At 39.0% G+C, this 17,736-nt stretch overlaps 1 protein-coding gene across 2 annotated transcripts in view; it reads left to right on the top strand.

Moving 5' to 3' along the window:
• map2k5 (mitogen-activated protein kinase kinase 5) overlaps window positions 1-17,736 on the top strand; it is an 89,369-nt gene that overhangs the window by 27,563 nt on the left and 44,070 nt on the right. The window contains exons 12-19 of one of the 2 annotated variants that reach the window (XM_031290280.2): window positions 3,237-3,298; window positions 7,734-7,782; window positions 7,893-7,966; window positions 9,335-9,385; window positions 9,508-9,579; window positions 11,708-11,737; window positions 16,577-16,603; window positions 16,945-16,977. In XM_031290280.2, the coding sequence (XP_031146140.1) occupies window positions 3,237-3,298; window positions 7,734-7,782; window positions 7,893-7,966; window positions 9,335-9,385; window positions 9,508-9,579; window positions 11,708-11,737; window positions 16,577-16,603; window positions 16,945-16,977 (398 nt within the window). Of the gene's footprint in view, window positions 1-3,236; window positions 3,299-7,733; window positions 7,783-7,892; window positions 7,967-9,334; window positions 9,386-9,507; window positions 9,580-11,707; window positions 11,738-13,121; window positions 13,884-16,576; window positions 16,604-16,944; window positions 16,978-17,736 lie in introns of those variants that run through there. The other variant, XM_031290281.2, reaches the window with a different exon arrangement.

Raw genomic sequence — 17,736 nt, 5'->3', positions numbered from 1 at the left:
AGATACGGTTTCTGAATGTGTCCTGCCTTCAGTCTCTGGGTGAGCTGTTCAAAATCGGCACGGCTTGTGACGTCACAAGCCGAAATGAGCAGGCTAACCGCAACCATTAGCTCGTAGCGTTAGCATGCTAACGCTAGCATGCTACCTCGTTCTCAATAGCAAAGCACTGCTACAACACACACAAGTTCACCATAATCAACAAAAGAACTACTTACATGTGCGCCCTCATTTAGAAGTCTCCCAGCTAATCCTGCCTTGTAACTGACCAAAGTTGTAGAAACAGCCTTTCTTTTACTGTCTATGGAGCTAGCTAGCTGACATGATCTACATCTGAGCTACTGGGCATGTGCAGTGCAATCAAAGATAGTACAGAAGAAGAAGAAGAAAAGAGGTCTCACTCTGTAGCTAAAACAGAGACCAGCTGAAAAGAGGATCTGCAGCAGTGAGAGAGAGCACTGCAGTACAACACGAATATGGTGTTTTTTGAAAATTAAACCATGTAAACCTATTCTGGTACAACCTTAAAATACAATTATGAACCTGAAAATGAGCATAATATGGCTGCTTTAATATAACTGTGTAGATATGTTCACCATTTCTATGTTTGTCATAGAGACGGTGAACATATCTACAAAGTTAGTAACTGACTTTAACAATATGGTTAAGGAGGCGAGGGCTTCTTACTTTGCTAACCTAATTTTGTCCATTAAACGCAACCCTAAATTCCTGTTTGACACCATCAACAGCATTGTCACTCATGCACCGCCTGTCTTTTCAAAAAAGGATTGCAGTGACTTTCTCTCTTTCTTTGTGGATACGATAAAGGATGTCAGTGCTAGCATCATCCCCTCTGTGTCTCCCTATTCTGCTTATCCAACGCGGTCATTGATTTTGAACTGCTTCTCTCCTATTTCCCTGCAAGACCTCACTGATCTGATGGGCAGTATGAAACCTTCTCCAAGCCATGTAGATATTTTACCCTTGCTTAAAAATGTACTGGGGCGTATTGGTCCATACCTGGTCTCTATTATAGCTCTCTGGAATCTGGTTGTGTCCCAGCTTAGTTTAAACATGCAGTTGTTCAGCCACTTCTGAAAAAAACTAACCTGGATCCGTTCACACTAAAAAAGTATATCTAAAATGCCTTCCATTTCAAAAAATTTTGAAAAAAATTGCAGCCCAAAAGCTCAGCTGCTGAATTGACTGCACATAACATTTTAGATAAATTCCAATCTGGTTTCCGTCAGAAGCATTCTATTAAAACTGACTACTGATAAAATGCTGTCTTCTGATGTACGTGAATGCTCTGTTTTGGTGCTGTTGGACCTTAGCGCAGCATTTGATATGGTGGATCACAGCATCCTGATTGAAAGGCTTAGTCAGTGGGTGGGTGTGTCTGGGAGCGCCCTCGTCTGGTTCTCCATCTCTCGGAAAGGAGTTTTTCTGTCTCACATGGCCCCTACATATCTGAAACTGCTGTCCTTTCCTGTGGTATGCCTCAGGGTTCTGTGTTGGGTCCTATATTGTTTGCATTGTATATGCTAAAGGTTTCTCATATCACGGTTGTGCTGATGATATCGAGTTGTATATCTCTTTTAAGCTTGATGAAACTGACAAACTGACTGTTTCACACAATCGTCTGACTGCCAGTAAGGACTGGATGGTAAACAACTTTCACATGATGACATTGAGCAAGTGGGCATGTTGATGACGTTCTATCGTGCGGCTGCCGGTACCGGAAGTAAACAAACAACAAAGTCGAAGAAGAAGACGGCACAAAGACGCAAACGTAAATCTTTAAATGCAGAGACAACAAGAAAAATATTGTTGGACAAATTCATGGAACAGCAGCAGACTCGGTTGTTTATGACCAAATACGAACAGCGGTGTAATCAGCGGCCTGTCCTGTCTTCTGTACGCTTCAGAGAGGGAGGGAGAGAGGACTAACGTTACACAAGTAGTTATGTCTCCCATTGTATTGATTTGCCCTCTTATGGACATAATGCGGAAAAATAGATATTCGAATATATTCGAACCTCTGCGTTTTTTTTAGAAGGAATATTCAAACGTTATTTTTGGCCAATTTTGACAGCCCTATTGACGTACATGTTTCTTCCAATTACGAAACATTGTCAATTCAGGTTTGTTGTATCACATACTGAGCTAGCGATGATCATTGACGCTTTTATATTGTCCTGACTAGACTACAGCAATTACTGGTCCATCTACAACTGGTCCAGAATGCTGCTGCAAGGCTGTTGATCAGGTCCAGTAGGACGACTCACATCACTCCCATCTTATTCTCTTTACACTGGCTTCCTATCGTTTTCAGGATGTATTTAAAGGCAGCTGTGTACATCTCTGACTAGAGTTGGTTACCGAAACCAGTCCTAAACGACCAGTATCTACCAGACCGAATAGCAAAGTGGATTTCGGTGCCTCATTTCGGTGTCACTTAAATGCTTGCGCTGCTCTCTGGTGCTCCAAAATGGACGTTAGAGGCAATAGAACCATCACTACATGTAACGCTAGTTAACACTACACTTGGCAGCAGGTAACATTAGCCTACCGTTAGCTAGTAGCTCTTTAACACGGTTAAAATGCTGACCGCTCAACGGTCTAACATGTGGCTGTGTTTCACTGGAAAGGATTCCAACACTGGTTGTGTTGGAATCACAGTTGTCTGAGAAACAACACAGATGGGACTTAATGGTGTGTTCAATTGCAACTCATAAGCTCATGGTACATTCAGAGTTATTGTAAAAAACCTTCTGCCATTTAGTGTTTCTTCTTTTTATTGTTTAACTGCAATTGACTGGTGAAATAAGTTGTTATTATATTTTAAATAAATCATTTAAATTTGACCATATGGCCTTAGAAATAAAGTTCTTTAATGTCAGTGCTGGTTTTTTTTCTAACTGTGAAATATATTTAAATATTTATTTTGTGTAAATATCCAGTGTAAGAGGAACAACAGTTTTTTCTTGGCAAGAGTGCCAGTTTTGGCTGCAAAGCATTGTTTGAAATGCAGGTTAACCCAATGTAGATCTGGACCAGATAAAATTGCAAGCAACAATTTTGTTGTCAGCTGTTTGCTAAGGTCTTGCAATCTGCATTGCCAACATGAGTTTGGCTTTGAAATGTGTCGAAAAAGGCCATTAGGATAAAAGTTAAGAAATTGCATAAAATGTGTTAAAACTATATCACCCCCTGAATGAACAATTTGTCTTTTGCAGGTGGTTCTCTGGATGTGTTCAAAAGAATTCCAGAGCATGTGCTGGGGAGGATCGCAGTGGCAGTAAGTTTTGATGAAACACTCAAGTAGTTTGATTACTGCACTGAGTGAAATGCATTTGAATCCAGAGGTGTGTTCTGGAGTTTTTAGAAACATTTATTTATATATCATGTATCATGTATCAGGTTCAGGTTACTTTATTTATACCCCTAGGTACATTTGTTGCGCAGTTAAAAAGTGCAGGGCATCCATGACACACCACAGACAACATACAATGGGACAATAAATAAAACAGTTGAAATGCTCCAGTGCTAATCAAGATGCTAAAATATCTAACAAATACCAAATTAGAGTTTGACTATCCCATGTGTGCCTGGCAGTCACAGTTTTAAATGTGACCTGTTATTTGTTTGTCTGATACAGAACCGGTCTGAGGGAAAAATTCACTCATTTTATTAATGAAATAAAACAAAAGAGAACCACAGGTGTGACTTTTTCAATTAGCTTCTATTTGGTGAAGGGATGGACAAAGTCAGTGTTGCTTTCCCCTTATACTCCCCTCTCTCCTTTTCTCTCCCCATTTCTACTCTCAGTTAAAACTAGCATTTTTATAGAAATGGCCTTGATGCAGATAAATGCATCTTTTTTCCACACTCATTACCCTTCTCCCGTCTCCACCTCCTCTTTTCTGTCTCACCCCCACCCCCTTTAACTTTGTCCATAATCAAACAATGCTATTTAGTCAGTGTTAATTCTAATTCACAGCTTTCACTCCTTTCCACTGTCACAGTTGTTAATTATCACAGAAGGAAAAGCACCCAAGAGGGTGTGAGTGAAGCTGCACACTACAGTTGTTGCACTCACAGCACCACCTTTAAAGCAGCAGGACTTCAGAGAGCTTTTGTGCTTTATTTATTTCAGAGGTTTTTGTACCTCAGCAATGAATGACAGGAGCATATAGGCTAAAATCAGCTCTCACATCTCATAAATGAAATAAGCAGTAATATTAAAAGCAATATTGAATGTATAGCAAAACCTTTAACTCACATCTGTCATCAGTCCCTTCAAACCAGCGTTTTTTCAGATAAAATGAAAACGGCTAAAATCATACCAATACATGAAACTGGAGAAAAACATGTACTCTCTAACTACAGACCCATTTCACTGCTTCCACAGTTCTCCAAAATACTGGAAAAAATATATTACATAACCTGGACAACTTAGTCACCAAACATAACATACTGTATGAACAACAATATGGTTTTAGAGCTAACGGAACAACTCCATTTGCAATGATATAATTTATAGAAAAAGTTAATAAGGCTATAAAAAACAAAGAATATGCAGTAGGGATATTTCTGAACCTAAAAAAAGCATTTGACACTGTAGATCACAAGTTATTAATAAAAAAAACTACAAAGATATGGTATTGGAGGCATCGCACTGGCATACTTATCCAGCTACCTACAGAACAGGGACCAATATGTCGAAATACTAAACCATAAATCAAAACTACTTCAGGTTACATGTGGAGTGCCCCAGGGCTCAGTGTTGGGGTCATTATTATTTATTTTGTACATTAACAACGTATGTGAAGTGTCAAAAAAAATTTAAATCATTCTCTGCTGTTGACACAAATTTACTCTGCTGTGGAGACAACTTGAAACTAGGGCTGCCACCTCTTAGTCGATTAGTCGACTAATCGGTCGTTTTGGTCTTAGTCGACTAAGATTTCTTTAGTTGATGAGTCATTTTTTATGGGTATTCATGCTTAATTACTCATTTCCAAGAAACTTATGAGCACATTTCTGGTAAGCACAAGATTTAAAGTGGTGCTTTTGCAGGATTAATTGTGGAGAAACTCAGTTTTACAGATGGTTCATTAACTACATTTATATTGTGCTTTTCTAGTCTTAATCACCTCTCAAAGAGCACAGCTCTGTCGATTACATCAATTAATCGACAAAATCATATAAGTGTTAGTCGACTAAGAATTTCTTTAGTCGAGGACAGCTCTACTTGAAACAGCTTCTGGATACTATGGAAAATGAATTGAGCAGGATGAAGATCTGGTTTGATGAAAATAAGCTAACATTGAATTTAAGCAAAACAAAATTTATAATATTTGGGAGTCGATCAACCAACACAGAGAAGAAACTGATGATAAATGGCATAGAACTAGAAAGAGTTTCTGAAATTAAATTTCTTGGAGTAATAATAGACAACAAATTAAGTTGAAAACCTCACATAAGTTATATCAAAGCCAAAATATCCAAATCAATAGCAATCCTGAATAAAGCTAAAGACCTTCTGAATCAAGCTTCCCTGTACTGCTACTTCATACTCCCATATTTGACCTACTGTGTGGAGGTATGGGGGAACAAAAACAAATACACTTCCAATCTTCATCCTCCAAAAAAGACCTATACAAATTATACATAAAACCACTTACAGAGAACCAACAAATCCATTATTTATTTAACTAAAAACACTAACATTTCAAGATTTGATTGACTACAAAACAATTCAAATTATGTTCAGAGCTGTTTCAACTGAGAGAAAATGCACACAAATTGAAAGGAATCTGTGTCAAAAAAACACCAATAAGAACAAATACGAAACATCACTGCATTACAACAAAGGGTGTTAGTCTGTGGAACAACTGTGATAATGAGCTAAAAAAAAGTAACAATTTATCCAAATTTCTTGTGTGATTTAATCTTTTTTTTTTTGGACTGCTTAATGGTTTTATGTCTGTCCAGAATATTTTGTTCTTGTTTTTGTCTAAAAGAGTTGATTTGTTCAAGCCGACTGAGTTAAACATGGACACTGATGGATGTGAATTGAATTTATATTATGAATAATGAAAATAAAGAGGGGGTAGGACTAGAAAAGTTCTAAACGTCTTCCTACCCCTTTTGAACAATATCATTTGAATTGCTTATTTGCTGCTTTTACAGTATGTTGCTGATGATCTTGTTAGTTTTTTTCTATTTTATTGCTTATAAGTTTTACTTTTGTGTTTGTTAAATTGCCTAAATAAAAAAACAAACATTGGAAAATAAGTAATACTTAAACAAAAATATGATGATTATATGGCTGTTGTATAAATCAAGCCAGGAGGGTAGAGTCAAACAATGACCAACAACACACTGCACACAAAAAACAAGTGCCTCTCCTTTCGTACCCATATACAAAAAAATCTTGCTCTTGCCAGTGTGTTTTACTCCCAGTGTCTCCTCCCAGTCATTTGTACCCATTACCCCTTCTAAGGAGAGGCAGTAAGGGGGCCTCCTTACTAGGTGCCCAAACAAACTCAATGAATTTCTTTCATTGTGAAGGAGCAACGTCTCATTACCGAGGTCCGCCCTAATTGCATAGCTCCTAAGAGATAAATCACCCTGTGAAGAAACATTTTCTTGGTATTGGTACTTTGCTTGTATCTGAAGTCTTATTATTTCATTAAAGCTTGTGACCACACCTAAGGACTGGAACAAAGATTGACTGGCAAATTGAAAGCTGTGCAACACATCTCTCCCTTTGCCACCACAGTCTGATACAAAGTCTGCACTAAGTTAGCTGACATACCTAAACTGTAGTCAATTTTACGACCCTTTTTCTGTTATTAAGACTGAAAGATAGCTAAATTCCTCTACTTGGGGCAGATTCTCCCCCTCAACTGGGTTGAGTGAGTAGGAGTAGTAAATAGAAGAATTTTGGGTCGAGCGAATTATTGTCTCAAAATCAGAGAGCATCACAATCAGGTAGCCCATGGTCACAGTAAGAGGAACCAAAAGGACAACGTCATGCATAAATGGCAGTAATGCTACTCTGAGATCATCAAAACAGACACTCACTAGACACTCTCCAGACCTTGGCTGCTCCTGGATATCATCTTCATACAACAATGACCAGAAATACAGACAAGTTGCACAAACGTTGGAATCTAATGCCAACAGTGTATGTAATTGACCTTTATTGTCCAGAATGCCACCACAGCTCTCACTCCAGAGCCCATTATGTCATAGCACCGGGGAACACAGTTTTAAGCCGAATTTCAGATCTAAACAGCATATCAGAGTAGCACATTTCTCTGACACCTCAATTATCCACCAGTCAGTCAGTATATATATGTATATATATATACTCGTTCTAGCCTACAGGTTTTCACAAGAAAGCTAATCTAACTAAGCTAACCACTGCTAAATACTAATCTAAGGGCAACATCAATACAACATTATAGAGACGTGTGAACTATGACAGCGCAGCAGTATCCAAATCTTTTAGCATTTCGGGGTGAATCTTTCGGGTCCCACCCCCTTGCCTCTTCAGTGACACATGCCCAAAAAGCCAGATTGTGAGGTGTAAACCTATAAGTTCAGTTTGTATTCAACTGGAGGTAACCACTCCACATTAACCAAGACAATTAATTATTTAGCTACATGTCCTGGTTAAACGTTGAATGATGTCGAAGTGAATCTATTTTTTGTCTTTCTAGGTAGTCAAAGGCCTGACATATCTGTGGAGCCTGAAGATACTTCACAGAGGTGAGTAAGGTAGTGTGTGGGCTCTGTGTTATTAAAAAAAGAACAGAGTTGATAAAGAAACGCAGTAGTGTGCTGATGTTGCAGTTCTATCAAGCAGTTTGTCTCCGCAGATGTCAAGCCTTCCAATATGCTGGTGAACACCCGAGGACAAGTCAAGCTCTGTGACTTTGGTGTCAGCACACAGGTACACTGATTTGTTTGTGAGAGAGAGAGAGAGAGAGAGAGAGAGAATATTGTCTATAGCTGCATCACCACAGTCCTGTGCAATCTATGTGTGTTTGTGCACAGATCTGTGTGCATATGGTCAACGTTTCAATCACTGCATTCATTTTCAACTCAAAACATCAGTGCTATCCCAAGGGTTTTCCTCTCACATTAACTTTCCCCCCCACCTCCATTGTTCTGCAGCCTCCAAAAAAATCACTTGTTATAATTATGACCCGCACACACAAAGGCAAAGCCTCATTGATATGTATTCAGTAGATGTGGGGAAAGCGTGGGTGACAGACAATAGCCTAGTCATTGCGTGTGTGGGGCAGTGTGTGTGTTTGCAAAGTAATCATCAGGGACAGACCTTCAACGTTTCCCAAAACATCAACCCTGAGGACTTTGTCTCCCTTTCCAACACTTACACATGCACACACACCATCCCTTCTGTGGCAAATTGTTATTCATATTTAACCTCCACTTCCTTGCAAGCTCCAAGGTGAATTTTACCGTGCATGTATAACACTAGCAGCATTGACTTGTCCTCTGTCTTTTTAAACTATATTTTTCAGTTTATCTCTCTTTCAGACATACACACTATCCCTCCCCCTCTAACACTGTAGGGCATTGTCATAACAAAAAAAACGGCCATGAGGGAACAGACACTCATTATCACAGTCCTGTCATTGATGGCATGTGCCATTGTATCCACACACACAGACTCACCAATGTCTCCTTGTCTTACTCCTATTCCCTAGTGTGAGGGCCGTACAAAATATCAACCTGACAAGTCAATAGACACTTAAGGCGTTTTTCCATTACATGGTACCTGCTCGACTCAACTCTACTCGCCTTTTTTGGTTTTTCATTACGAAAAAAGTCCCTGGTACCGGCTAACAGGTACTTTTTTTTAGTATCACCTCCGTCGAGGTTCCAAGCGAGCTGAGGCAATACCAAAAGATGACGTGAAAACTGCAGACTACTGATTGGTCGGAGAGAATCGTCACTAATCACTGCGTCATCATTACTAGTGACAGACGGGGGTGTCCTGAAAAAACCAGCCACGCTCGCCTCAGGCATGAGGCGGTACTAAATCTGCAATGGAAAAAGGAGGACGGGGCACAGCGGTAGAGTAGAGCTGGTACTAGCAGTTGGTAAGCGCCATTAGATGGTGTAAGTTAGGTCCAGCTCCTGTCTTTTTTTATTCAATAATATAAGACAATGAAGTAATGACTTAAAAGTTATTTACAAGGGTTAAGGTAGCTTATTACAGTCAGTTGAATAATATATATTAATATACAGCATCATTATTTTCTTATCCACTGTTAATTCTTTTTTTTTGCAGTTGGTGAATTCTATAGCCAAAACGTATGTGGGAACTAATGCATACATGGCGGTGAGTGACCTCTTAACTTTAGTCTCATGTCAAATAATTTCAAAGTTGTACTAGTGAAGATATGAGTTAGCCTCTAACTTTGTCCTCACAGTTTTTGATTGATGTTTGTTTTTGCTCCATAGCCGGAAAGGATATCAGGAGAACAGTATGGTATCCATGCAGATGTCTGGAGTGTGGGAATCTCTTTCATGGAGGTGTGACAATGTATAAAAGGCTTTACACTATAGCTGGCATTTGTACCCAGAATTGTGGGAAATGTATGTAGGGGACACTAAATCCTCGCGAAAGTGGTCCGTTAATTTTTTTGCGGTTACACAGTTGGGTATAATGCAGTACACAGTTCAAATTGAATTGATTATATAATATGTATTTAGGTTGGCTGTTGCTCATTAAGTAGCACAAGATGCATATGTGTGCATCAGTATCTCTGTCACAAAAGATCGACTGACACCCTGCATTTGAAAATAACATTTTAATTTCAGTATAACATTCCCTGGCCTCTTGTCCTCCCACTGACACTATTGATTCCCCATCTGTTTCTGTCCACAGCTCTCCCTCTGCAGTATAACAAATGATTTGGGCTTCTGCCTCTCCTTTGTTTGTCAGTAATGTTTAATATCATACAATTATAACAACAATAGATGAGTTCAGAGAGAAGGAGCCATGTCAAAATTAATGACATGATCTCTGTGTGATAAAGATGGAATTGTATGGCAGAACCCCCCCCCCACCACCACCACCACCCCCGACCCTGTTCTCTTTATTTCTAGCTGTGGATGTGGGCATTAAGTTAAATTAAATGGCTTGCAGTCCCACTCAATTTGGATTGATCTTTAGCCTACTAGTTGGTCTATTTATGTTCAAGGAAAGATCGTGAGCATTTTGACGTTTTAATAACGTAATGTTGCCAATAAGCTGCCCTTGACCAAGATGAAAAATGCCCACCCCGAGTGATTTGCCAAATGTCGGAGAGAGCTGTCACCCAACCCCCCTGCCAAAATAACACAAGTACACACATTACATACAACCGTCCCACAATCCTGTCCTGCTTCTCTTTATCCCTCTATTTTGTTCTCTGCAGGTGGTAATCGTGGGGGGGTTATTAGCTGATGTTGTTTGATGAAGTGTTATCAGCAGGTGGGCACTAAGCTTACCTCAAAAGGCTCTGACACACCAACCCGACGGCCGACCATCAGCAGAAAAGGCAGTCGGACTGACTGCCTCCCCGAGTTGGTCAAAAAAGTGCCTCAGAACACACCGAAGTGACGCCGACTTGAGCGTACGTTCTGCACGAGACGTAATACGGCTCCATAACAGCAGGCGGCGCTAATCTGTATTGTCGCCCAAAAAATGAAAACCGGCAGCCGATTGGACGAACGCGTCACATGGGTCTGGCTTCTCCAGAATTTCAAAGCCAGACCATTATGGCCGCTCGTTCGGAATACGATCTCATATTTTACGAAAATAGTTCACCGAAATGTGTTTCTGAAAACATTTTAAGCGAGAAATAGGCCATGCAGTTGCTGAATCTGTCTTCATTTCAGAACGACAAAGGTCAGTTTAAAAGATTTTCGTCAGATTTTGAGAGACTCTAGTCCCGCTCATCCCGCTCGTCATTTCCAGGTTAGCACTCCACCAATCAGATTGGTCATTGAGTCCGACTGACCGCCTTCCGATTCAACATGTCATATCTGCCCAAATGAAGGCTGGTGGCTCCTCCGACTGACGGCGGCACTGAACACACCGAACAGACTCGAGTCACTGACCTCGCCAGACTGTCCAATAGCCGATAATCGGGTTGGTGTGTCAGGGCCTAAAGACAGAAAGTCTGAAGTTCTGCACACTTCAGTGGCTTCAGCAGCATTTTCCTGCTGTGTCTTGAATTCCATGTCATTAAGACACTGGCAATGGAAAGGCATGTATAGATTAATGCATTTGTATATATACTGGATATACAAGGGGTGGATGCATTATCATTACAGCCTGTGTAGTCTAATGGTGTCCAATCTAGCAGCCATGCAAGAAATTCTACCTTTGTGAAGCACATAGTATCTGTTAGGAGGGTGGGTAAAACATTAGGTACAGCCTGAAATATAAGATAGAATATAGGGTTGCTAAAATTGGCCATTATAAGCTGCACGAATGTAAGCATTATGGAGGGGCTGTTTGATTGGAAAGCATTAGTTTGTACAGGTATTACAGACATTTCCACAGGCCCAGTACTGACTCAGCATTTTCCAGTATGTTTTTATTATTTCCAAAGTCTCAAGAAGAATCTAAGAATATCCTGTAGCACTTATTATTTCTTTCATCTTTACACAGTTGGCGCTAGGCATGTTCCCCTATCCACAGGTGAGTTATTTTGTATAATATTGTATTCATTTTGTTTGTTAGATTTTAACATTTGTGCTGTAACTATTACATCAGGCACAAATCATGTTTAAATGCCCTGAATAAGACTAGCATGCCTGTTGACCTGGAAATATAATGTTCTATCATCTACATTACTTTCTAGGTTGTATTAATGTTGATATTCAACTTTAAATGTATAAATCTACTGTTTAAGGTTAATTTTTTGCCCCCTCATTACACTAAGTTAAAATTCTGCCCAAATGTAAGCTGACCTCCAAAGTGATTTCCCAATCCTATCAAGTCTTAATTAGCCCTTTTAAGATGGGTTTATTTTACTAATCCCTAGCAGAGCAATCTAAATCTGGTTACCTCAGGTTACCTCCTGGCCGCTTGCCTTCACAAAATGTTATCTACATGAAGAGTTTGTTCCTAAAACTACATTCTGGTTGTATGAAAATAAGGCTTGGAAAATCTTAATTATATTATGTTAATGTTGTGGATTTTAATTAGTTTTTAACATATGGACACTAGCTATACATTCCCACTTTTTGTATGATTAACAAGGAAAATTAATCTTAACAGTGTTCTATGTATTGGCACATTTGATCATTTTCTGTGTAATTTTCCTGCGGCCTTAATGTCCTCAACACTTGGCCTGCTCCGTCAGTTAAACAAAACGTCGTTGCGGTTGATTAAAGAAGCAGAGTGTGATGTAACTGCACTATCTGCCCAGGGAATGTCTAATTGATTGATTAATTCTTCCTTTCCCTATGCCAACTATCCTTCCTACCAATTTACTAAATGTTGGAGTTGGATGTCGTATGAGACTTAAAATCTCAGCATCTATGCATTCAAATCAACTGAAATTTCTTTATGGCCATAAGTGTTTTGGATGTTAATGTCAGTTACCTCCGTTTGAAGATGTTATTCTGTCAATGTTATCGATTATGTGCTGAGAGAAACCCAAATGTTTTTTTACAAGAATTAATTCAGCACCTAGTTGCGTACTTCCACAGTGAACAGCCGTCTGTGAGACAGATTACACTCGTGATGTAGCTATTCACTTCTTTTCTGTGTTGATCATTAATTCTAGAGCTATCATGAAAATGATATCCAAACCTTTGTGCAAAGGTGTGTTTATATAGCACTTAAATTGTGTTATGATGTAAATGTCACACAATGATCAGTCTAACTAATGCTTTCATTATCATGTTAATTGTTAGTGTATTTTTGCAACTGAATGTTTTAATCTATGCTCATTGATATAATTTGGGGTAGACAAAATATTAGAAACACCTCTCAGTTTATAGTTTAAGCTCTCCACTGTCACGCAGCTTTCCTCATCTCAGTGTTAATTTTCCCCTTACTCCATATGGTACTGCAGACACTTCACCTGCAGGCTGTAGCAGAGCGGTGTGGCGAGAGCGCTCAGATCCAGCTCGTCAGGCGCAGCCAGCCAAAGTCCTCGGGCCTAAGCTGTCATTTTTGCAGACGCTGGCACAGCTGTCTGTGCAAAACCCCCTGCTACACTTCACAGAGAACATTTTAGTACATACTGAGGGAGAACTTGGAGAAGATGAAAGGGAGAGAGAGTTCAGAAGAGTATCATCTGAGTTTCCACTGTAGACTAGTGGAAGATACAGGAGGAGTTGCTATAGTTGAATTTGGCTTTGAGGCGTTCATGATTTGCACTTTTGAAAAGCCAATTTTAGCATTGTTTGGAGCCTATAGTTTACCCTTTACATTCTGAAGAAGGGTGTGTGCTTACCAGTTGCTTTCCTTTTCTGGTTAGTTGATGCATAATCCTTCATTCATTCTTGTGTGCATGCACGCACAGTGGAATCATCACCTCATGTTTGTCATGATTAGAGATGGTCTCTTTAATTCCACTTCACCACACGTCGGGATTCATTTGCGTCCTTTGTCAGGAGTTAATGGAGTTTTTGCACGGCGCGCTCTGAAAGTCTTTGAAGACACCAGACCTGATGCAATGTGTATACAGCCGCCAGCACTATTGCTTCTGATTGATTTGTTTGCTCTATGGTTGTTTTTGTTTCTCTTTATTTTGTCATATTTTCTCAAATTTGAATGAATCTTTGGATGAAATGCCATGTCAGTTATGTGTGTGTATGTTTCAGGAGCTTCCATTACACATCGCTGCATCCATCAAACAGCATTTCCCTTTGTTACTTTGTTTTTTCCTCTCAAATGAAATGGAAAGAAAATGGTACTGTAGTACTATATGAGTGTAAACATTTTCAGCACCCTATGACAGCTGCAAACTCTTTTATACTTGGTCACATATCCTACTTTGTGAAAGTAGTTAAAACATTCAGTGTATTAGGCTTCCCTTTTAGGCTTTAGATTACTTTATAAGTGATGCGAATAAATATTGGCCCTTCTCAATCTTAAGTATGTAAAGCTACATCTGTCACTATTTATTACCATGATGATTATCGTCACCCAAACATTTTTTTAAATAACGCACAATATCTGCATAACCTTGTATTAGACTTCTCTATGCAGCTGATTAATACATTATTTTCAAGATGTAATATTTTGACTTCATAGAGCTTATTTATCACTAATCAAACATATGATGCAAATTCATTTACCACTTAGTGAATCTAAGTTGAGCAGTCCTGAAGCTGTAGCACATCTCAGAGTGACTTATGGCCCTGTTAAGACTCACGACAACTGCAACACTGCGCTTTGAAACCCATATTTCCAATGACTTGGACCGCGCCAAATACCTGCATGGCCAATAGAAACGAGGCAGCCAGCAAGGCATGGAAGGCAAAATAGAGAAAAAAAAACTAGTATTTTGTGTGTGTCTGAATTCACCAAACTGCTTTTATGCACCCACAGCTCGACCCTCTGTGACTTTCCCTAGTCATATGTGCGTTGAATACAGCGGTGAGCGCAGCTCAAATCACGTTGTGTCTGAAAGGGCCTTTAGTGGTTGTTAACCTAACAGTCAAGAAGAAAAAAAGAAAGAAGGGACCTCTCACCATTTTCCCTCTTTTTTTCTAGTGATATCTCCATGGTGCCAGAGTGGGACTGCCCTTGCCCATGTCAACCTTTGTTGACAGTTTTGATCAAAAAGAGATCCTTTTGTAGGAGTTTTCTTGTTCCTTACCTTTGAAGAAATATCTTTGAAATCTTTAAGCAGGGAAACAGCCATCTGATCTTTTAGAAGGGTTTATTGAGTTGCTCTTGAAAGAAACAGAAATCATTTCACATCTAAAAATTGTGACTACTTATTTTCCCGTCGAGCCCACTGATATTTTCAAAGAAAATGAAAAAAGCTTGATGTGGCTCACAAATCGTCACAAAGCCACTTGTAACAGAGCAGCTCAGAGAAAGAAGAAGCTGATGTTCTACACAACTTCTGTCGTTATTTAGAGATACACACACACGCAGTCATATACACTCTCGTACACAGTCCTGTAAGACATGGATTCCTTCCCACCTTCTGCAGCAAACACAACCTCCTTGCTTGTCAAGTTTCAATGGTTTGTTCTTCTTAGATCAGGTATCAAAAGAAAATCTGAAGAAATGCATCATTGGAAAGTCTTTTATAAGTATAAATGTCAAATTAAAGTATGTTAACTTACAGGATGAACATGCAGATAATGATATGTCTACTAGATAATCAGCCCACAGTGATGAGAGACTGTTAGATAGGGAGGTCTTTTTAAAGCTCTCTTTTTGATATGTGGTCAAGCTACCTAGTACAAGAAGAATAAGTACTCAATTATGCTTGAATAAGTTAGTCTCCCACTATCCAATTTCAACCCCTGGAGCAGCATGCAATTTTGTCCTAGTAATTATTTCTGAACAAATTAGTTTTCCATAGTTTCCTTTAATGTGTCTGAATCAGGCAAAACTGGATATAGAGGCAGTTTAGGAGTCTCTTGGTATTTGCAGAGTGTGAAAACCTGTATTTAATCGAGTGAATCAATAAGTGCTCTAATGCACTGTCAAAAGCCCGGAGAAATGAGCAATTTATTTACCAAAAAATCTTAGACATTTAGCTGAGCCTAGTTTTCAGGCCTTTTATCATTTGGTCTATATGATGAAGTTATAAGTTTGTGTTTTTAAAAAATAAAAGGGATTGTCCTGATGGATTAAGCCCTGGGGGTTTTAAATAGGGAAATTAAATGCTTTCTATATTTTCACGACAGTGTCACATTATCTCAGAGGCTGTCTAGATCTTCCATATTAAAAGTTCCTATTCTCTCATATTTTTAAGGACTCAATCCTTTCATATGTTTTAAATTGTGACTATAGAAAGTACATTTAGAAAGTCAAATAAGTATTAGATATCAGATGTCTTTTTCTATATTTTGTCTGCCATAAACACTAGTAATTTTGGGTTGTATTTTCCTGCACATTCAAAGATCCGCTCTCAAATAACCTTTTTTCCTGTAACCCTATTGCCATCATGTTTGAAGGTAGCTTGCCGTGTCCTGGCCTGTTTATTGTCAGTGTTGCACCTGTGAAATTGACACATTGAGCATGCTTATTACAAAGCTTGCTCATACTGTTGGTAACAGTTATCCCAGCACATCTAGATAACCTGGAGGGTATGAATAAAGTACTACTCTGAAAATTAGCATTAGTGGATCTTTTACCCCCATTCTCCACAAATGAGAACAAGGCCATTAACATTTGTGTGTTTTCATTATGTAAATGGTGTTAACACATACTCACAAATTGCCAACAGGAAAGCAATAATTTTCTCCTAGTGATCATAATGTGTCCAAGTGCATCGTCTTGATTATGACGCGCTAATTACATATTGCCTCGTCCCCTCTTCTCTGTCTTGCCCTACAGATTCAGAAAAACCAAGGATCTTTAATGGTAAGTTTTATTGCATTAGAATAAGAAGAAAGGAAATAGAGGTCTCCCACACTATAGTCTGCTACTCTCGGTTGGCTCTCTCATTTGAAAAAAACACAAATTGCATTTTTGCAATGAAATATTTGATCATGCTTAAACTGCTGGTATTACATTAGGTGCCATTATGAAACAATAAAAACATGCAGGAGCTGAAGGACTGATTTGCCTAAGCTCGCTGAATTTGATTAATCTAAGTAGATACTTTTTTTTTTTATCACACTATTGATTTTCTCTATTGCCAAGAAATTCCATGTAGGCTGATGTGTTTTTTTTTTTATCTCCTTGTGTCTCTCCTCTTCCAGCCTCTCCAGTTACTGCAATGCATCGTTGATGAGGTGAGTCGTCATCTTATGTGCTTTTGCATCTAAAGTCAGTCCTAATGGCCCGGAAAGCTTATATTTTGTTTCCTAATGAAGCAAACCACTCAGGCGGCTTTGCTCCCCGCTCACTCAACCCTTCACCCTATGCAACTGCCTCAGGCAATACACATATGCACACGCACATTACTGTAGAGGTTGGACCTGTCATGAGTGTGACACACACACACAGACAGCAACACCGTTTTGAATTCTGTGCATTACAGAGCCAATACCAAACCATATATATATATATAAAGGCATAACACAAAACTAAAGAGACTGATAATGGCACAGGAGCACTGAAGACCACAGTGAGTATTTAGCCATCCATTAAGTAAGATCCCCCCCCCCCCCCCCACAACATACACACAACCTATACATGTGTATAAAAACAACAGTCAGACCTCCACCTTTCATTCAATCTCTTCCACTTTCCAACAATTTCACAGTTCCACACTTGCAGTTGATTTGCACATTAGAAATAACTCAAACTTAGACAAATCTCATTACAAAAATTAGACAGCAGTTTCACATTACAGAATTTTTTATGGAATTAGGTTAAGTGATGTCCGTATTTATGACCCTCTTTATAATGAGTGTACTTAGGGTAACATCTGATACTGAAGTGCTCCCTCTCTTTTTCCTAACACACACAGTTTATGATTTCCATACTATTTTATTGTGTCTGTGTACATAAATGTGTAAGCTTACACTGCCCACATTTTTATCAAAAGC

Source organism: Sander lucioperca, chromosome 3 (genome assembly GCF_008315115.2).
Source record: "Sander lucioperca isolate FBNREF2018 chromosome 3, SLUC_FBN_1.2, whole genome shotgun sequence".
Lineage (NCBI taxonomy): Eukaryota > Metazoa > Chordata > Actinopteri > Perciformes > Percidae > Sander > Sander lucioperca.
This window is presented reverse-complemented; position numbering and strand designations above follow the sequence as displayed.